The sequence below is a fragment of the Geotrypetes seraphini genome, chromosome 17 (genome assembly GCF_902459505.1).
Source record: "Geotrypetes seraphini chromosome 17, aGeoSer1.1, whole genome shotgun sequence".
Lineage (NCBI taxonomy): Eukaryota > Metazoa > Chordata > Amphibia > Gymnophiona > Dermophiidae > Geotrypetes > Geotrypetes seraphini.
Window position 1 is genome coordinate 40,582,321 of NC_047100.1, and position 21,515 is coordinate 40,603,835.

Sequence of the window (21,515 nt, forward strand, 5' to 3'; positions counted from 1 at the left end):
CTTCATCACCTCGACGCCTGCCACTACCAGATCCGCCCACAGACATAAACTATCCTTCCCCTCTCTACACGGCATCCTCCATGCAGGCAAACTGGGAAAATCCCTCCTCTCCAAAATCACGGGCCTTTGGAACGATCTCACTATCCCGCCGCGGAACCTGGACTCCCTCCAACTATTCCGAAAACAACTGAAAACCTGGCTTTTTTCTAACATATAACATTTCTTCTCCTGTTTACATCCCCTCTATCCATATGCTCTTGTAAATCTTTCTCCTCTCTCTTCTTATATTTTTAAGCTTTGTAAACTGTATTGAGCTCCACTTCCGTGGAGATGATGCGGTATATAAACTTAAGGCTTAGTTTAGTTTAGTAGTTCTCCCAAGGGAGCTCAGAATGGTTTACATGGTACTCAAGCATTTTTCCTTATCTGTCCCGGTGGGCTCAAAATCTATCTAATGTACCTGGGGCAATGGGGGGATTAAGTGACTTGCACGGGGTCACAAGGAGCAGTGTGGGTTTGAACCCACAACCTCCGGTTGCTAAAGCTGTAGCTTTAACCACCGTGCCACACTCTCCCCACCCCCATTAATAGAAGTTTCATCAGCCGGAAGCCTGAAGTCATAATGCCATTGTACAGGGCCATGGTGAGACCTTATCTGGAATACTGTGTACAATTCTGGAGGCCACATTACCGTAAGGATGTGCGCAGAATTGAATTGGTTCAGCGGATGGCCACCAGGATGATTACAGGCCTCAAGGGTCTCTTGTACGAAGAGAGGCTGAACAAATTACAACTCTACACTCTCGAAGAACGTAGGGAGAGGGGAGACATGATTGTGACATTTAAGTACATCACAGGACGTGTCGAGGTAGAAGATGACATTTTCTTTCTCAAAGGACCCTCGGCCACAAGAGGACATCCACTCAAACTCAAGGGCGGGAAATTTCATGGCGACTCCAGAAAGTATTTTTTCACTGAGAGCGTGGTGGATCATTGGAACAAGCTTCCAGTGCAGGTGATCGAGGCAAGCAGCGTATCAGACTTTAAGAACAAATGGGATGCCTATGTCGGATCCCTACGAAGGTTAAGTTAAGGAATTGGGTTATTAGGGCATAGACTAAAGGGGGGTGGGTCAGTAGGGTGGGCAGACTTGATGGGCTATAGCCCTTTTCTGCCGTCATCTTTCTATGTTTCTACCTTGGGAGAGGTGGTTTTATAGAGGCCATTCTTAGTATTTTACCTTAAATAATACTGGCTTTTTGCAGTGCAGCTCTTAACTCAAATACTGTACATTCACCACCTGATTTTTAATCAGCCCAGATGAATGCACCTTCATATACACGCACACCCTGACAAATCACTTAACACAGATGCACATCCTCCCACCCTTGTCACAGTGCACCATTATACACTGACCTGCGGCCTCATGGACTTAAGCCCCACTTCTCAGGTTGTCAGAAGCCATGCTGAGTGACTAGGAGCTAAGCCTCGCCTGTCAGGACATGCTCACAGGAATGCCCGGCCTGATGGCTTAACACCATTTAGGCAGACATAGAGGAGAAGCAGAAGGTTGGAGAGCGAAAAACCATGAAACAAAGGAAATAATTCAGGAAACTAAGAACTATGAATGGAGTAGCAAAGAAACTGTGAATCTGTCCCAGTCCCTTCAGTCGATAACTCCAGGACTGGGATAAAGGTGCAGAAGAGAATCCCGCATGAAGTGTGCTTTGAAAGGAAAATGCAAAGGCAGGGATGAAATGGGGGAAAGAGCAAGGATGAAAGGATAATGCTACGAATTACTGGAGAAAATAGGAAGAACAAAGATGTTTTAAACAAATATTTTTGTTTCTAAAATTTATAGACCACCTAATCCTAAGCGGTTCACAGTAAAACATTCACAATAGTTCAGGGTTTGTTAAAAATTTCTTGTACCGCTTAATCCAAAATCAAAGCGGTGTACAATAAGTTTCAAGTTTATTAAAATCTTGATAAAACGCAAAGCATTTTACAATTTGCGTTTTACAATTTGTATTAAAAAGGGGAAGACAGTAAACAAATAAATACCCACTAAACAATACTTGACCAACGTAAAACAATAGGAAAATTGGGAGAACTACAAATTAATAGTAAAGAATACATAAAAGGTAACTCACAATATGGAAAATAGGGAATAAGAATTAATGAACCTCTCTGGCTGTATCCAAGTCTGTTTAACAGTCAAATGCATCTTTGAAAAGGTCACTCTTTAGAATTCCCTTAAATTTATCTAAATGTTTTTCTGCCCGGATGTAAAGAGGTAAGGAATTCCATATCGTAGGTGCCGTTATTGCAAATGAGGTGGCTCGACGTGTGCTAATGATTTTTAGAGATGGTGTATGAAGAAGGTGCTGGGAAGAGGATCTTAGGTTCATGTAGGATAAGAAGTTTGTGGATAAAGGCCAGTTCTTTAGTGTTTTGAGTCTTGAAAGAAAGAATAGCTATTTTATATTTGATATGGTATGGAATTGGTAACCAGTGAGCAGTTTTTAATAGAGGAGTGACGTGGTCAAATTTTTTCCTGTTTGTGATCATTTTTATGGCAGTATTTTGTATCAATTGTAGGCGACGGATATCTTTTTGACAAATACCCTTATATAGTGCATTACAATAATCGAGCTTAGATATGATAAGGGAATGTATTAAAATGTTGAGGGAATTCCGCCTATTGATTTCTTCAAAAGATATTTGATTGAGAACTTGGGAATTTCTTCTGATAATATTCCTACTTTAAATAAGATTTACTGTTTGCCAAATAAAAAGATTCCTCAAAAGAATATGGAGAAAAATAATGGACAAGAGGAACAGATTGACTTTGCTAATGTTACTGCTCTTTTAGAACAAACTTTGAATCCAGATACTGAGAGAACTACGCTTCTAATATTTTTTGTTTTTGAGCAAGATTTAAATATGATCTTAAGATTATATTTTTAAAAATTCTCAAAAACTATTTGGAGCACAACGTATTTGGATGTATCCAGATGTTTCCAAAGTGACTCAGGAGCGAAGGAAAGATTTTCTTTCCTTACGACAAGAAACTCTTAAATTGGGTGCTACATTCCTATTAGCCTACCCTTGTAAATGTTTGGTAAGGTACTTGGGAACTAAATATGTTTTTTTTTTCTTCAGACCATTTAAAGGAGTTCCTAAGAGTTAAAAATATTACCAAGGACTGATGTAGAATGGAATATAATGAGAAGGTAGACATGCCTCACTAAGCCTTTTCCTTTGAATTAAATTCTTTAATTTATGTCTCCAATATTATTTGATTATCACACCCCTTTTATTGTGGTCTAAGGAAGGGATAAAATGTTTTATTTCAATTTGAAATGTTTTGTTCAAATTTGATATATTGTATTTGGTGAAATTTGTTTCTTTCTCTGTATTGCATTGAACAAGATTACTCTTGTGAATTGTAGTTAAAATTTAAATAAAGAATTAAAACAAAAAAAAAAATGTTGAGGGATTGGGGGTCTAGAATGTTCGCAAGAGATCGCATCATATCTGTTATTACACCCAAGATTTTAGTGGCAGACACAGAAATAATAGGGATATTATTTATTGTGATGGCATACAATAAGACAGAACAAAAGATTAAAAACAAAAAAGTGTTATCATTACTGGGGATTGATTAGTAAAAACAAAACCGAACATCGGACAAACAAAAGTGAGGACATGAAGAAAAAAAGGGAAGAACTACAAATATGTACAGGAAAGAACAAATAAGGGAATAAAAACAATAGGAAAAGGGTTGAATTTAAAACCAACATAGAGATTGCGCCGTTACGAGGGCAGTTTATGCATCAAAAGCGTCTAAGAATAAGAAAGTTTTCAACTTTGCCTTAAAGGGGCCTAGGAAGGTTTCTTCCCTTATGTAATTGGGAATGGAGTTCCAAAGGGAAGGTGCAGTCACTGAAAAATTATTTTTCGACCCAGCACAATTCAGGCTAATTGTCCAATCCCTAGTCTTAGGTCTACTGGACTATTGCAATTCCCTCTATCTACCTTGTCCTGCCAACATGATAAAACAACTTCAGACTATACAAAACACTGCCCTCAGACTGATCTACTCCCTGAGAAAATATGATCATATTACAACTGCCTTCCTAGACTCTCACTGGCTACCTATGCAAGCACAAATTCAATTCAAATTCTGTCTATTATTCAAAGCTCCGCCCCCCCCCTATCTAAACAACCGCCTAAACCAGATCCTCACCTCAAGACAAAGAAGAACTCTGAACCCTTTTGCCTTCCCTCCACTCAAGGGCACTCAGCGCAAAAAGATGTTTGATAACCTTCTGGCGACACAAGCAGCAAAACTTAACCACTCCATCTCCAATCTGTTGACGGCAACGGGCGACTTCAAAACTTTTCGAAAAGAAATCAAAACCCTACTTTTTAAAAAATGTATCCAGATATCTTAACCCAACCCTTCCCCCTCCTCCTAGATAAATTCTCCCCCAAAACCTCCACTTAAATAATCTCTTCCTCCCCCAAAACACCAACCAAGTATTCAGATCCCTGAAATGTAACATAATCTTATTTGTACTCTAACTGTAATCTATTTGTTATATCACACAGTAACGTACAGTCAATTTAATATCCAATTTGCAAGTTCTTCCGGAACTAATCCAGGTACCTCTCCTCCCTTGTAACAAAAAAAAAAAAAAAAAAAACCAACCCCAAAACTGTTGTAACTTCACTGGAAATGTCCAGTTAGCTCTTTTGTAATCCGCCTTAAACTGCAAGGTATAGGCGGAATAGAAGTCCCTAATGTAATGTAATCTCAAAGTATTGATATGTTTGAAGGATGGAATATTAAGTAGATACATAAAAAACCATCTTTAGTTACAACACAATCACATACTAGCAGTATCCCTCGAAAACTGGGGAAGCAATATATTAGCAAACTCTGCGACATTAAATCATCTTAATTGCATTCAAAATATCCTGACCAACTTGCAGCATGAAATTTTAAAAAAAGGCCTCAACATATAGCTCGGTCTTTAACATTTTTCTAAACTTGAACAGGTCCTCAGGATGTTGGGAAGATGATTCCATAATTTCACTCCTGCCACAGACATCATTGCTATTCAAAATTTAACGTATCGGACAACATTTTCCTTCATAGAGATCAATTTCATTGTACCTTCTGACCTCAACGCCCTCCCAGGCTGATACACCTCCCACAAATTCCAATAGTTTACTGGCACATAGCCATACAAAAGCAATGGGCAAGGATTTAAAAGGCTGGGAGATGGACACATTACAATTAGCATAAAACACTCCGCAAGCCAGTTCATTGTGGCCGTTTCAGCGTGATGAACTGGCCCTGATGAATCCGATTCAGTGTTTGGAGGGGGGGGGTATGTCCCCCATGCCCCTTGCGTCGGCCCCAGAGCCGCAGGCTGCAGGTTGTGGCCGGGAAGCAGGTGGCAGTGGCTGGCAGGGAACCCAGGTACTGGGGAGGTGGCTGGTGGGGATCCTGGGCCCGGGGAGGAGAAGCTGCCGGAGCTTTCAGCAATTGAAACAAGTTTAAATCACATTCCACCTTTGTCCCTCCCTGCATTCCCGGCTTGCCGCCTAAAGCCCAGCCGGGACGATTCATCGCGGCTGTTTCATCGCAGCCGCGCTGAAATGCCCCACGATGAATTGTCCCATTCTTTTGGACATCTGCATGGGCAAAGTAATGGAAGGGTAGAATAATGCAATCCCTTGAAGTCAGTAGGCTGCAGTTTCTTAGGCAACATATGGGCCTGTCTGTAGGTCTGGTGCAAGGGTATTGGGTGTCCCATCTTTTTGATATAGCTTTCAATCCTTAACCCTATTCCTCTGCCCTCCAACCCAGCCCAATGATTAACCGTTCCCCTTAACTGTATCCATGACATCCAGTTTGTCTTTAGGAAGCAGAGCGGAGTTTGTGATGTCATAATGGTTCTTCCACCAATAAGAGCCAACCTCCTCAGTGATGTTACAATGGCTTGATTGTCCTGTACTCCCCTCTGCCCTCCAACCCAGTCAGATGATTAACCGTTCCCCTTAACTGTATCCATGACATCCTGTTTGTCTGTCTTATCTGTTTAGATTGTAAGCTCTTTGGAGCAGGGACTGTCTTCTTTGTGACTCTGTGCAGCGCTGGGTGTGTCTGGTAGCGCTATAGAAATAATTAATGGTTTAGGAAAAAATTGGAAATTATGGAAAACAACTATCGGACTAATAACCTACGACTGTTAAATTTTCCTAAAATCTTATCAGTAAACCCGAGAGAGATGATAAAAAGGTACTTCATGGAGATATTTAATATTCCTGAGGAATCATTGCCTCCTCTCACTCGAGTATATTATTTGCCTATGAATGTAAGGGGTCAACATTCGGAGGATAAGAGACAGGAAATACAAGACCTTCAACAAAATTTGACAGCAATTTTGGAAACATCAGATAAAGATTTGGTTAAACCAGCAACTCTTATACTATCTGTGGCATTGTTGCCGGATAAAGATTGGATTTTGAAAATGTTCTTCAGGAACAAGAGTAAGGAGTTTCTGGGTTTGAAAATTCAAATGTTTCCAGTTGTTAGCAGAGAAACTCAGAATCGTAGACGTCAGTTTCTTTTGTTGAAAGCAGGAGTTACACAGCTGGGTGGCATTTTCTTTTTACGTTTCCCATGTAAATGTATAGTAAGATATCGTGATAATAAGTATGTGTTTTTTGAGCCATCTCAACTTACAGCTTTTCTGACACTGAAACGTCTGGAAAAAGAGGGTATAACAACAACTACCACAATAACAACTAAGTAATTGTTGGACTTGGTAATAGAATAATTCCTCAAGTCAGACACATGATACTGTTCTTTATTATATAGAATTTATAATTGATTTCCTTAAAAGTTCACTCTTATATATATCTTGGATCACACAATTATTGAGGACTTGAGATTGTCCGATTTGAATTTTGTTCCTTTTATGTTAAAAATTTACTTACTATTTTGAGATCAATCTGACAATCTTTCTGTACAAAATGTTTGATTTTGTTAAAATTTTTAAAATGATAAATAAAGAATAATAATAAGAGAAATAATTAATGGTAGTGGTAGTAGTCCCAGACAACCTTCATTTTACGTGGTCTTCGATTAGCTTTCACCCTAGTTAATTGCCAAGTGTTTTAGCTGTCTCTGCCTATCCTGGATATGTTGCAAAAATATAAAAGAGAGGACACATACAATGCTGAATCTTCCTTCAAAAACTTTTAAGGCCTCCTTGAAGACATGGGCTTTTTCAAAATGGTATTCCTACTATTATTGTTACCTTCCTCCTCTCCTTTCTCCATCCCTACACTGAATTGTCCTTGCTTTGAGTGTGTGGTTCTGTTTACCTAACATTCTGGTCACCGCATCTGAAAAAAGATATAGTGGAATTAGAAAAAATACAGAGAAGGGCGATGAAGGTGATAATAGGGATGGGACGACTTCCCTATGAGGACAGGCTAGAGCAGCGAGGACTCATCAGCTTGGAGAAGAGGGCTCAGGGGAGATTGGATCCTTTTTGGCTATATACACGGTATATAAAGCTTTTAATAAAGATATGATAGAGATCTATAAAATACTGAGTGGAGTGGAACAGGTAGATGTGAATTGCTTGTTTACTCTTTCCAATAATAATAAGTCTAGGGGGAATGCATTGAAGCTACTAAGAAGTAGATATAAGTCAAACCAGAGAAAATATTTCTTCACTCAATGTGTAATTAAACTCTAGAATTCACTGCCAGTGAAAGTGGTTAGCTTAGCGGGGTTTAAAAAAGGTTTGGATAATTTCCTAAAAGAGAAGACCAAAGGCTATTGTTGAGATGGCTTAGGGAAACCCACTGTTTATTCTTAGGATAAGCAGCATAAAATCTGTTTATTACTTGGGATCTAGCTAGGTACTTGGGACCTGGATTGGCCACTGTTGAAACAGGATACTGGGCTTGATAGGCCTTCGGTCTATCTCAGTATGACAATTCTTATGTTCTTATTGTAGTTCCTTTCCTTTCTTATTGATTTGAACTTGTTAACTGCTTTCATCTGCCAATTAGCAAAGGCAGTACAGTAGAATCTCAGTTAACCAGCACTAAGCAGCCAGAGAGACAGCCTTTGGTGCTGTCTCTGCCACTGTAGCATTTGGAGGATCCAGCAGACGGGTAAGCTGCTGAGCGTAGGCGCAGGGGGGGGGATGCTGGACCCAGGGGGCCCTTCCCTAGCAACAGCAGCAGATGAATCCAGAGACCAATGGGATAGCTCACATCTACCAGCAGGCGGAGATAGAGAAACTGATTAACAGGTGGTCCTATTGGCTGGCACTCCTCCTGTTTATCTAGTATTCTCTATCTCCCAGCAGGAAAATGTCGCTATTCAACTAGCTCCTGAATTCTGGCTGTGGCTGGAACTTTATTTTCTCCTGTTGAGGTTTCTCTTCAGTGAGACAGGGGTGTCCGGCTAAACGGGGCCGGCTTTAGAGGTTACACTTGGGCCCCCCCTTGTCCCTGCCTCACCCTCCCTCCATTGCTAGAGGGTCTGACTGGGTCTCAATTTTTTTCTTCTTTCCCTTCTCTGTAAAAAAAAAAAAAAAAAAAGAGACCACAGTTGTTACATTCTGCCATGCTTTTGCTGCAAACTGGCTTCAACCGACCCTAACAATAAGCTGTGAGTATGTCTGACTTTTACAGTTGTTTGAACTTCAGGTTCTGTTTGGGAGTCTTAGTACTGTGGGTTGGGTCATCATACATTTAAGGTATGGATATTTTATTGAGGCTAAGTTTTTGTGACTAGAAATCCATGGAGGGAGCCGGGACTTCCCGCCCTTATGCACGCACTTTGTTTCCTTGTTGGTTACAGCGCAGCAGTAGCGATGCGATTTCATGCTCGTACTTGTTCTCTTTGTTGGGTTTCAGTGCAGCAGTAGTCCTGTTTATTCTGAGACTCTCTTTCATTCATCAGTGTTTGTCACAGCCATGTGCAGCTGATTGTGCAGGTGCCGGTTTATAGCAGCGCGCATGAGATGGGATATGTGTTTTCCGGCGCTGGGGGCCGTTCTTCTGGTTATTCCCCGAGTCTGATTTTCTTTCTATGCAAGCCGCGGCAGGGTAAATTTTGCGGGGCTCGAATCCGACTATGTTTCTAGGAGCGTTGATGCAGCGGCCACGTGTCAGCGAGAATCAGGCGTGCGCACGGGTCTCCGGCGACGGCGGGAGAGCTGCAGCGTTCCGGTAGTTTGTTTCCAGCTGACTTTGGTCAGGGTATGCTGGGGCTTCTCTCCTTTCCGGTTCAGACAAGTTGTATGTGTTTCACCAGCTTTGGGACAAGCTTGGGCAGCTTTATATGTCTATGTCTGTGTTCCTGCTGTACTCCCTTGAAGGAAGCTGCTTGTTTAATCGGACTCTGGGGTTAGCACTCAAGGGGTTTACCAGAGAGACTCTGACCTGTGCTAGGTCACCCAGTCTTGGTTTGTCTCCAGACTGGGGCGACATACGGCAACTCACGGCACAGTGAGATCAGCAGTAAGATAGTGCCCTGTATTTCACACAGGTATCTCATTGTCTCTCTTGGGGTCCCTGCAGATTGAGCCTTTGTCTATTGGTAACTGTCCTTGTTTGGGCCTCTGTGCTGAGCTGCATGTGTCTAGTAGTGGCACAGGATATTTATGCCTACAGGTAGTACAAGCAGTTTCCAAGTTCAGGCTGTCTCTATGGGCATAATGACACTGCGCATATTCCTGCGGCCAGGACTCTCTTTCTCTATTTCTGAGGGGGCCTGGACTTCAGATTTCCATGCTTATCATCCTGGTTTCTCCTGTCACCATTTTCTCATGGCACATGCTAGACGGGCTCCCCGTCCAGACAGGAAGGGCTGTACAGTTCCTTTTAACCAGGAGCCAGTTACCTGTTCTATCAAACCCATGGAGGATCACGCACTATGTGGCTGTTAGCCTCATCCCTGAAGCTCTCATTAACGATGTGAGCTTTGTCTGATACCTGTAAGGATGCTGTTGTTTTCCACGGGGTGGTAGATGCAGCATCTTGATTGAGTCTAGTACTTATTCACTTTAAAGGACATACGTATTTCGCTCATGTTGCATGGGGTTAGTACTGTTTTCATGGTTCCAGTATATTCCTCTTTACATTGTGAACCTTGATTTTTCCTAGGAGAATCTTCTTGCAGATCCTACAGTCTCATTCTGCCATTCCCTGATCTTCTGCACTTCATTCTGAGGGGATCTTGACTTCTTCCAATGACTCTTCAGGCTTTCTCATGAGGGAGAAATGTCAGGTCAGAGGGCTGTGAAGATTTTTCAGGATGCTTGCATCTTTACATTCTCCTCAGGTTTTCCAGTTTGTTCTTGGAGTCTCTATGTTTTGTGTTTCCCTTTTCAGTGTTACTGGTCCTTAGGACGGTTCTTGTAGTTCTTTGGGAACTAAGGGACGTTGTTCCACTTACTGCATGGTGCCCGAGATAGGGGGCTTTGGGCAGGCTGGATCCCATTCTGCTAAATTAGTTTCTCGGGGTTACACATTTCTGCAGACAACCTTGGAGTATATTTACATTTTCTCTATGGACTCCGAATCGGCACTTGGTTTGCCTGCCTCTCTTGGAGCGGCGCTTTCGGTTTTGGCACATGCCATTTTGCCTACCCAAGGCTTCACGAACGTTTTAGGTGATGTGGGCGGTGGTACCTTTTTGGCGCTACCAGGCGATTCATCTAATTTCTTCTTGACTGCCTGCTTGATTCGGACGACTTCCAGTCGGGCCTTTTGACTGGCACGAAAAGGGTGATATCTTTTCCTCAGTTCTTTACAGGTGCATCTTTGAATTTGCACAGCACTCTTTTCTCCTGTACTATTTATAGGTATATCGGGGTGATGTTTTTATTCATATAGGAGAGACATGTGTTTCTTTCCGGAGACTTGGGTGTGGGGTCTCGGTCTCAGATTGGTATTCTTCTTCGCTTACCATGACCAAGAGTAAGGGATTCTGTACAGTTTCTGGGATCCATATTGCTGACTCCACTGGGGACTTCGGCTTGCTTTCCCCTTCTTACGCTACAGCAGTCACTTTTGTTCCGGTGGTTCCCGGTATCTCAGGGCACCAATTATTTGGTATGCTCCTCCTGCATCACTCTGTATGATTTGGTGGCTCAGCACGATTTTTCTTTTCAAGGCATGCCTCGGTCTTTGCTGGACTATCTCATGACCACCGACCATCCCGGGCTGTCGGGTTGGGGGGCTCTGTGGCTTCCATCCTCAGCTCCTGGAGTCTAGTCTTCAGAGGCGACTCAGTACTTGTTCATTCTTCTGCTCTTGAGCAGGGTCAGGCTACCTTTCTGGAGCTTCAGATCATTCTTCCGGATTGCCGCTGAGGATCCTTTTGGTCAGTATTAGGATGGGGGTATTTCTCTACAGTTTGGGCAGTAGGTGTTGTACTCAGTTGGCAGGTGAAGTTGTTCTGCTTCAATGGGTAGACTCTCATCTTCGTCTTCTGTTGGCAGATCCTTTTATGGATCAGGATAAGAGTTTGGATAGACTTTCTCTCCCCGGAATCTGAGCATGACCCATTTCTTGTATGTTACAGTGTACAGCGCTGTGTACGCTCTGGAAAGTGTGCATGTTAGTAATAGTGTAATCTTCTGCATCCTGGATATTGAGATTTGTGGCTCAAGCGTTCTAGCTCTTTTTATGGAAGTGAGATCTGCTTGACCTAGACCTCATGGCCTCGTCTCTCAATTCTAAGCTTCCTAGCTTCTTCGGCTGACCCAGGGAGTAGGAGTTAGAGGGGGTAGCTGCATGGCTCCTTTCTCGCTTCTGCCTTCTCTTTTTCAGTGTTTTCCGCTGGCTGATGATGGCTTGGATTTGCCACCTCAAGCTCGCTTTCCGGGCACAGTATTTGTAGAATCTCTGGATTGGCGGCGCCATCCTTACTTTGCGGATTTGATGAGTCTTTCGACAGCCGGACTAAGAAGTTTTCTGGTATCTCCGGCTTTGCTCGCCTAGGGTCCGTTCAACATGGATATTTGTACTACTTTAGTATTACGACCTAGTTTTTTTAAAAATCTTGGCTGACATGTAAGGATTATGCAAAGCAGGTTGTTTCTTCTCTTATCCAGGTGCTACGGACGTCTTCTCCTGTGGCTTCTGCTTCCTTTTGGAGGTTTTTCCTTTCTTGGGTGCTTCTTAACATTTGAACCACTCCAGAGTTCCTTTTGGCACAGGTGTATTGCCGAGGGCTTAGCGTTCAATTCCCTTCAGCTTCTAGTGCCATTCTTAGCTTGTTACAAGGGCTAGGTATATTGCTCTTCGCTTACTTCTCAGCTTCATGTAGTTCAGGTCCTAAACAGAGTGCGGTATATTCATGCGCCTCTTAGAAAGCCCGGTTTGGAGTACAATCTTCACGTACTTCTTCCCAGTATACCGAAGGCTTCATTTCATCCTTGTCTTTTGGGACTCTAAAGAGCTGTGCCGTTGAACATGGGGTTTCTTGTGGCCATGGCTTCAGCTCTGCAGTTTTCTATGTTGCAGGCCTTGTTCAACGGGGATTCCTATTTCTGATTTCCGAAATATGGGGTATCAGTTCGGATGGTACCATTATTTCTTTCTAGGGGGGTGTCATCCTTTCTTTTATGTCATGCTCGCTTTTCCTTCCTTCTTCCTGGGAGGGGAAATTGGCAGCAGTGCTTTTATTCACTGCATTTTTTGATATGTACGTAGCGTTCTCTGTGAGCTCGGTTTCTTACGACTTTTAGTTGTTTATATCTCCTTTTTTGCATTCTTCAAGGGACGCCTCAAACGTTTGGTGGCGTCCGAAGCCTCCATCGCTCAATGGGTCCAGGAGGACATTCTTTATGCTTGCTTGCTGGCAGGGAAGCGGTTGGCGAAAGAACTTCATGACCATTCCACTGGAGCAATGGCTACTTCTTGGGCTCGGCCCAGAGGTTTTTTCCTTGGAGGAGATTTGTCTCGCGGCTAATTGGTCTTCCGAGCGTGCTTTCTCTCCCCATTTCTGCTTGGATGTGGGGGCGCATGCGGTAGGGGCGTTTTGTGCTTCGGTTGTTGCGGAGGCGGCGTTTGCTTCCCACCCAGATTGAGGATTGCTTTGCTACATCCCATTGGTCTCTGGATTCATCTGCTGCTTTTGCTAGGGAAGGAAAAATTATGTTCTTACCTGTTAAATTTTCTTTCCCTTAGACGCAGCAGATGAATCCAGAGCTCTACCCTTTCTGGATATTGTCTCTCGGTTTTTTCTTTTGCAACTTTCGGAGTTTGTTATTATGGCAGGTTGTTTTCTGTATTATTGCATTTTGAGATTTGTTATGGGAAAGAAGTTTTTTACATGCTATGCCTATTGCTGGTTACGTGTGCTTGGGCAAGGAGCTATACTGATGAGACAGGAGGAGTGCCAGCCAATAGGACCACCTGTTAATCAGTTTATCTATCTCCGCCTGCTGGTAGATGTGAGCTATCCCATTGGTCTCTGGATTCATCTGCTGCGTCTAAGGGAAAGAAAATTAACAGGTAAGAACATAATTTTTCCATATGGGTCCTCCTACTTGTCAGCATAGCTATTGCTAACATTCTCAGTTGGCATTACTAATGTCAGCGAAGGCCTATGGGAAATTATATCAATCTGACTCTGGATGCAGAATTCACATACATTAATCATTTAGCCAGACTGGACTGTTTATCAAGAAGATAGGCTGCTTGAATGGGACAAAGAAGCCAGAGACTAATCCCATCTACCATGCCTGCAAGTATCACACCCTCTTTATCAATTAAATTAACCATTGTTTCAAACAGTTTACAAATTCTAAACAGAAAGATACTGGGACATACAATAGTTTCTATACACAGAATAAGATTCCAAGCTTTTGTCAGGGCGCCTCTCAAGTGACCCCACCAACCATACATTGTGGGGGCCACTAACAAACCTGACACTACTCAAGGCCCACTGAGTCCCAGCTACGCAACTGATGGGCCACCGGTGGAGGACTTTTTCTGCTGGTGGAGCTTGGGTTTCCTCACCAGCCATAGCAGCAGACGGTACTGCAATTTGGGGAGGGCCTGGATACACTACTGCTTGAGCATATAAAATGCTTTTACATGGTCAATTCACTTACAGAATTACCTCCAAAGATGGCCTTTTGACAATGGAAAGGGAAAAAAAAATAACCACAGATTGCAAAGAATCTACAGTAGCACAAATACACTGGTAGGTGATGTGGTCCTTATCTGCTAACATCTTCTCTGTACACGCAAATATTTAGCGGAAAGGATAGATTTAGGAAGTGTGATTAGGCATAAGTAGAGAAGACAATAACCTATAAAGGTCTCACCTCATCCCTTCGGTCACTGTAGGGTCTTTGCACGAACCAATGCACCATCGCCTGAGGAGACTTAGGGATACACTCCAGGAAAGTGCTGTTCTGCTCCATTCCATAAAGAATCTTCTCTTCCACATTATCCAACTTGTCCACTAACAAACACACATATACATGAAGAGTTAGAGGTCAATTCTATAAGGCAGGGATCTCAAAGTCCCTCCTTGAGGGCCGCAATCCAGTCTGGTTTCAGGATTTCCCCAATGAATATGCATGACATAGAAACATAGAAATAGACAGCAGATAAGGGCCACGGCCCATCCAGTCTGCCCACCTCAAAGACCCTCCCCTACCTTTCTTTGTGAATAGATCCCACGTGTCTGTCCCATTTGGCCTTAAAATCAGGCACGCTGCTGGCCTCAATAACCTGAAGTGGGAGACTATTCCAGCGATCAACCACCCTTTCAGTGAAAAAGAATTTCCTGGTGTCCCCATGCAGTTTTCCGCCCCTAATTTTCCACGGATGCCCCCTTGTTGCCGCTGGACCCTTGAAGCAGAAGATATCTTCTTCCATCTCGATGCGGCCCGTGAGATGTTTGAATGTCTCTATCATGTCACCCCTCTCTCTGCGCTCCTCGAGTGAGTATAGCTGTAATTTATCCAGCCTTTCTTCGTACGGGAGATCCTTGAGTCCCGAGACCATCCGGGTGGCCATTCTCTGGACCGATTCCAGTCTCAGCACATCCTTACGATAGTGCGGCCTCCAGAATTGCACACAGTATTCCAGGTGGGGCCTCACCATTGACCTATACAATGGCATAATGACTTACGGCTTACGGCTGACGAAATCCTTCCGTATGCAACCTATGATTTGTCTTGCCTTGGATGAAGCTTGCTCCACTTGATTGGCAGCTTTCATGTCCTCACTGACGATCACCCCTAAGTCTCGTTCAGGTACCGTTTTAGTTAGGATCTCTCCATTAAGGGTGTATATCTTACATGGGTTATGGCCGCTCAGGTGCATAACTTTGCATTTATTGGCATTGAAGCTGAGTTGCCAGTCCCTAGACCAGCGCTCCAGGAGGAGCAGGTCGTGCATCATGTTGTCAGGCATTGAATCTTCGTCCGTTGGGTTAATGCCCACAACATTGCCTAGTTTGGCGTCATCGGCAAATAATGTCATTTTACCTCACAGTCCTTCTGCTAAGTCACTTATAAAGATGTTGAATAGGATCGGGCCCAGGACCGAACCCTGCGGCACCCCACTGATCACCTCCGTCATTTCTGAGGGAGTGCCGTTCACCACCACCCTCTGAAGTCTACCTCCAAGCCAGTTCCCAACCCATTTCATCAATGTATCGCCCAATCCCATAGAACTCATCTTGCTTAGTAACCTGCGGTGTGGTACGCTATCGAATGCTTTGCTGAAGTCCAGGTACACTATGTCCAGGGAGTCCAGGGACTCCCCAACATCCAGCTTCCCTGTCACCCAGTCAAAGAAGCTGATTAGGTTGGATTGGCATGATCTCCCCTTAGTAAATCCGTGTTGACGGGGGTCCCGTAGATTCTCCTCATCTAGGATTGTATCCAATTGATGTTTGATAAGAGTTTCCATTAGTTTACTCACTATTGATGTGAGACTCACCAGTCTGTAGTTTGCCGTCTCCATCTTGGAGCCTTTCTTGTGGAGTGGAATAACGTTAGCCGTCTTCCAGTCCATCGGGACGCTGCCTGTACTGAGAGAGAGGTTGAGTGCGGACAGTGGCTCCGCCAAGACTTCACTCAATTCCCTAAGCACCCTGGGGTGTAGGTTGCCAGGTCCCATCGCCTTGTTAACCTTGAGTTTTGACAGCTCACCGTAGACACTGCTGGGCGTAAACTTGAAGTTACTAAACGGGTCAATTGAGGCAACCCTTGTCTGTAGCTGAGGGCCAAGCCCCGGTGCTTCTCTGGTAAATACTGAGCAGAAATAGTCATTAAGCAGCTGTGCTTTTTCTGAATCTTTTTCCATGTAGCCTCTGTCTGGTTTCTTAAGACGTACAATCCCTCCTGAGTTTTTATTTCTGTCACTGATATATCTGAAGAATGATTTATCTCCCTTCTTGATGTTCTTAGCTAGAGATTCCTCCATGTGGAATTTAGCCTCCCTGACAGCTGTTTTGACGGCCTTTGACTAGATCTATGTGCATGCACTGCTTTCAATGCATATTCATTGGGGAAATCCTGAAAACCCGACTGGATTGCGGCCCTCAAGGAGGGACTTTGAGATCCCTGCTATAAGGGGACGCCTGTATTTAGGCATCAAGATAGCACTTATTTGAAGCCTTTTCTATAAAGGACAATCAACATCTACTTTCCTTTATAGAATACCAGCCTAGCAGTGAAAATGCACATGCATAATTTAGGCGTAACTATTGTAATACCAGTCGTAGAGGTGAGGTAAATGCTCAGGCCTAGATTACAACAAAAGTGTATACACTACTCCCTCCATATTTGCGGGGGTTAGGGCTAGTGCCGACCCGATAATATGGAAAAATCGCAAATAACTTTTAGGGCTGATTCTGACCCACCACCGCCTCCTTCCTGGACCTCTCCACACCTTACCTGGTGGTCTATAAGTGAAGCGGGGCAGGAGCGATCATCCAACGTTTCTGCTCCATGCAGAGCCGTCAACTAAAATGTCTGCTGCGATTTTCCATGGTCTTTCAAGACCTCAGCGGGAACTCACAGCAGCCATTTTGGTTGACGGCTCTGCAAGGGGTAGCAACGTAAGAAGAGCTCTCCTGCCCCACTTCACCGCTTTGCCAATTAGGTACAGCTTCGAGAGGTCCGGGAGGCGGGGGTGGGTCAGAGTTTAGAAACTCGCGAATAACTGAAGTCGCAAACCCTAAATCCGAGAATTTGGAGGGAGAAGTGTAAATTATAATATTCTATCATTTATGCGTGCCTACCTTCAAGCTTTGCACCATTGCATTTGGGTGCCATTTTGTGGAATAGCTGCGTAAGTGGAATATAGACATTTACGAGATCAAAAGTCCGAAAGCACAAGGAGGAGCACAAGTCTCTGGAGGCCCAGGAATATATAAGTTTATTCAGTTGAATCAAATAAAAACAGTCTCGAGATTTATATCAGGTACAATATTATGTGTCGCTGATGTTTAGTGCTCCCAAAGTGAGACTTGGACCTTACACAGTCCGAGTTTCGGCTTCTTTCAGCCTTCCTCAGGGGTCATAGGCTTCAGATATTGCCCAATTTGCGTCACCCCTGAGGAAGGCTGAAAGTAGCCAAAACATGGATCGTGTGGATCGAGACGCTTGCATTTTGTTCTGCTCCAGCAGAAATATTTTTGTTTCTCCTGGAAGGATTTGAAGAGAAAATGGCTTCTGTAGCAGTTGAAACACAACAGAACCCCTGAGGAAGAAGTGTTTTTCGAAACACGGACCGTTTCAGGTCCTGGTTTTTAAACTCACAGTGAACTATATCTTTTGGATACAAACTGTCTATTGTTTCAAATTAGACTTGACATTTTGTCATCACCTCTGCAGTTTTCATTTTTGTTTGTTGTTTGACTACTATTTATTCTTTCTATAGCGCCGAAAGGCTTATGTAGCGCTATATATTTTAACCTGCAATAGAAAGTTCCTGCTCAGAGGAGCTTACAATCTAATTTATACAGGACATGTCAGGGTTGGGGAGATTATAGTAGAGGAAATGATACAGTGGGTCTAGGTATCTGATAGCAGTGAGGGGGGGAGTTAAGAGTTGAAAGCAGTTTCAAAGAAGTGGGCCTTTAGCTTGGATTTGAACACTGCCAGGGACAGAGCATGACATATTGATTCAGGCAGCTGGTTCCAGGCAGACGGTGCCGCAAGAAAGAAGGGATGGAGTCTGGAGTTGGCAGTGGAAGAGAAGGATACAGATAAAAGGGGCTTGCCCAATGAGCGGAGATCACGGGGGGAGGAGCATAGGAGGAGATCAGTGAGGAGAGATATTGGGGGGGCTTCAGAAAATGGACGGGGAGCCAATGAAGCAACTTGAGGAGATGGGTAACGTGAGAATAGCGGCTCTCACGGAATACGAGTCGTGCAGCAGAATTTTGAACGGATTGAACAGGTGAGAGATGGGTGCGCAGGAGGCCCGAGAGAAGTACGTTGCAGTAGTCTAAGTGCAAGATGATGAGAGCAGTGTTAGTAGTTGAATATATGCATGATGGGTATTTACAATTATGACTTATACTTTGTATTTTATTAATTTACAATCAATGTTAACCTTAGGCACAGTAGAGTCTCAGTAAACCGGGTCTCAGTTAACCGGGACTCTCACACAACCGGCAAAGAAAATTGACGACCGTTGGGGAAAAAAAGTCTCCCAAAGCAGTAGCGTCCTGAGCCGCAAACCCTCCCTCCCTCCAGCTCCAAAGCAGCTATGAACACCCCCTTCCTCCCACTCCGAAGCACCAGCGTGGCAGTGATCCTGAGCTGCAAACTCCCTCGCTCCCTCCTTCTCTTCTTTCCTTACCTAGCAGGAACCTCAAATCAGGCTGCTCGCAGCCAGCCCTGGCAGAGAATTTCCTCTGATGTATCGGAAGTGACGTGTCAGAGGAGAGGCCCTGCCAGGGCTGGTCACAGGCAGCCTGTTTTGAGGCTGCTACTGCTGACCGGCTGCGCTCGGGTAAGGAAGGGAGAGAAGGAGGGAGGGAGCGAGGGAGTCTGCGGCTCCGGACCGCCGCTTGCTTCTGCTACTTGAGGGAGGAGGACTTTGCGGCTCAGGACCATAGCCGCACTGGGGGGGGGGGATTCAGAGTGTGTTAGACAAGGTTTCTAACGCACTCAATTAACTAGAAAAACAGTTATCTGGTATCCACCAAACCCCGTGGGTGCCGGTTAACTGGGATCCTACTGTATTTGAAAAGTGCATCCCTTTAAGGGGAAGGCCCATTACAGGTAATTCAAAAGTAGGAGAAAAGAGGTAAAAATGTGTAGTATTAAACCTCCAGCCTGTTCAGCCAATCACATTTCTTGACTGTCAGGGCCAGCATGGGGGTGAGGGGGTGGATAGAGGGGGGAGGTGCAGACAAGGCAACTGCCTAGGTCTCCAGGCTTCAGGGGCCCCAAGCTTACCTGAAACTAGTGAAGATGCCGCCCGGCTTTGTTGCCCCTTACTAAATTTCTGTCCTAAGACCAGCATATTTAACATCAGGCCTGAGCCTTATTCTCAAATCTTGCCTACAGATCAAACAAGCAATTAGACCACCCCATATCGGGCCCTGGCCTAGAACAGATAGCCACCACGATTCACTTACGACTCAGGTTCTGATCTAGACACTGGTGCACCGGGTTCCCGTTCCGGATATCTTGCCGGCGAAAGCGACGCTTGCTGGTAGACTGATACCTGGTGCACGAGGTACCGTCCCAGGCACAGTAAGGGTCCCGGGCAAGGCAACACTCAGCACAAGCAGTGCCATAGGTCTCACAGTGGTGTAGTTTCACCTGCGCTACTCCCACACGGGATCCAATGTACAGCATTTGCTGGAGAAAAAGAGAACAGTGGAAACACGAGACAGTCAGTCAAAGAAAGAGACACCTAGATAGGTCTGCAAGAATGCTTAACAGTGATGCCTACCCTCTTTACCCCCTAGTCTGCAGAATATAAAGGACAAGAATGCTTTTTTCATTGCCAACCCCCCTCCTCCCCCGGTAAGATAGGTATTGTCTGGTCTGGCATATCCCCTCCCCTTCTCTGGTCTGGCATTCCATTCCTTTTCATCCCTTCCCATCTCCCTTGGTCTAGTACCTCTCTCCTCTCCTCCCCAGACATACCTTTAAAAACCTGGTGGTCTAGTGCCCTCTTCAAGGGAAGGAATGATCCCCAGTCTTTCCTGCCCACTGCTGTTGCTAAATTTTCCATTAATAGAGTTTAAAAATGGCTGCCGAGACTTCACGTGGCAGCCTCGCAAGATCACGAGGCTGCCACATGAAGTCTCAGCAGCCATTTTGAAATTCTATTAGCGGCAGGTCCAGCGGTGGCAGAGAGCAGGAGAGACTGGGGATCTTTCTTGCCCCCATAGAGACCATTAGACCACCAGGATTTTTAAGCTACATTGGGGAGGGCCAGCATGTTCTCCATTACCGTGGGATTACAGTTGTATGGGTACCCTTTCCTGCAGCAATACTGCAGAATGGCCTTCTGGTACCATGGAAATACCAGGCGAACCTCAGACATGGCCCCCCATTACCACAATAATTACTGCAGTAATCTTGGTATCACTGCGGTAATGGTTGCATTGTCACTCTCTAGACTGAAGGCATGTATGCTCTCCTCTCATTCGTTCTTTCACCCTCATGTCCTGTCTCCTACGTCCTCTCTTCTCCCCCTTACCCTCAAATTCTGTAGAGTGGGGCTCTGTCCAAGCTACAGCTTTGATTGTCCAGTTATTTTTGAGTCAGCTAACACATGGCTGCTTAAAAAGGGCTATATGTTGATATACTGTCTCTGTGCTAAAAAAAAAAAAAAAAGTAGAAACGTTCTCTCCCCCCTACTGGGCTCATAGTTTTTTTCTGTACCTGGGCTTTTGAGGCTGATTTCTTCTGTTTCCAGAATTTGCTCTCAACACTTCTGGAACTCAGCGATTCCTTCCATTCCATCTACCTTTCAGGAATCCAAAAGGACCTTTTGATTTGGAGAACCGATAGAACCCTCGCAGGCCATGAGAAATGTGTTACAGCCAGGGCCCCTGTTAGGCATGTTGGGGCCCCAGGGCAAAAATTAAGGAAGGGACAATTCTCTAGTTCTGCCCACAGTCTCCTCAGCGCTGTTCCTCTGCCGCGGTCCACACCTCTCTGCCACAATTTCCTTTTTCCACTTAGGCGGACCAAGGCAGAGGAATAGTGCCAAGGAGGCTATGGCTAGCTCCTCCTTGCATTTATACAGGTAAGGGGGGCATTTGAACCAGAAGGACTACCCGGCTCACAGGGGCCCCCTTGAACTGCTGCCCTGTTTGCCCTCCTCTTATCCCAGCCCTGGTTACAGCATGAGAAGCACCCACATAACAGTGGTTAAAGAGTATGCTCTGGCACTTTGGCTTACGCTAGTCACTACTTGCAGAGAAAAATCAGTAGATTGATGAAGGCCATCAGGAA

At 44.5% G+C, this 21,515-nt stretch overlaps 1 protein-coding gene across 1 annotated transcript in view; it reads right to left on the bottom strand.

Annotated features, from left to right (window-relative positions):
- Positions 1–21,515, bottom strand: part of SEMA3G (semaphorin 3G) — a 194,815-nt gene that overhangs the window by 5,953 nt on the left and 167,347 nt on the right. The window contains exons 14-15 of the mRNA XM_033926687.1: positions 19,679–19,904; positions 14,391–14,530 (exon numbers count right to left, since the gene is read on the bottom strand). Coding sequence (XP_033782578.1) covers positions 14,391–14,530; positions 19,679–19,904 — 366 coding nt within the window. The remainder of the gene's footprint in view (positions 1–14,390; positions 14,531–19,678; positions 19,905–21,515) is intronic.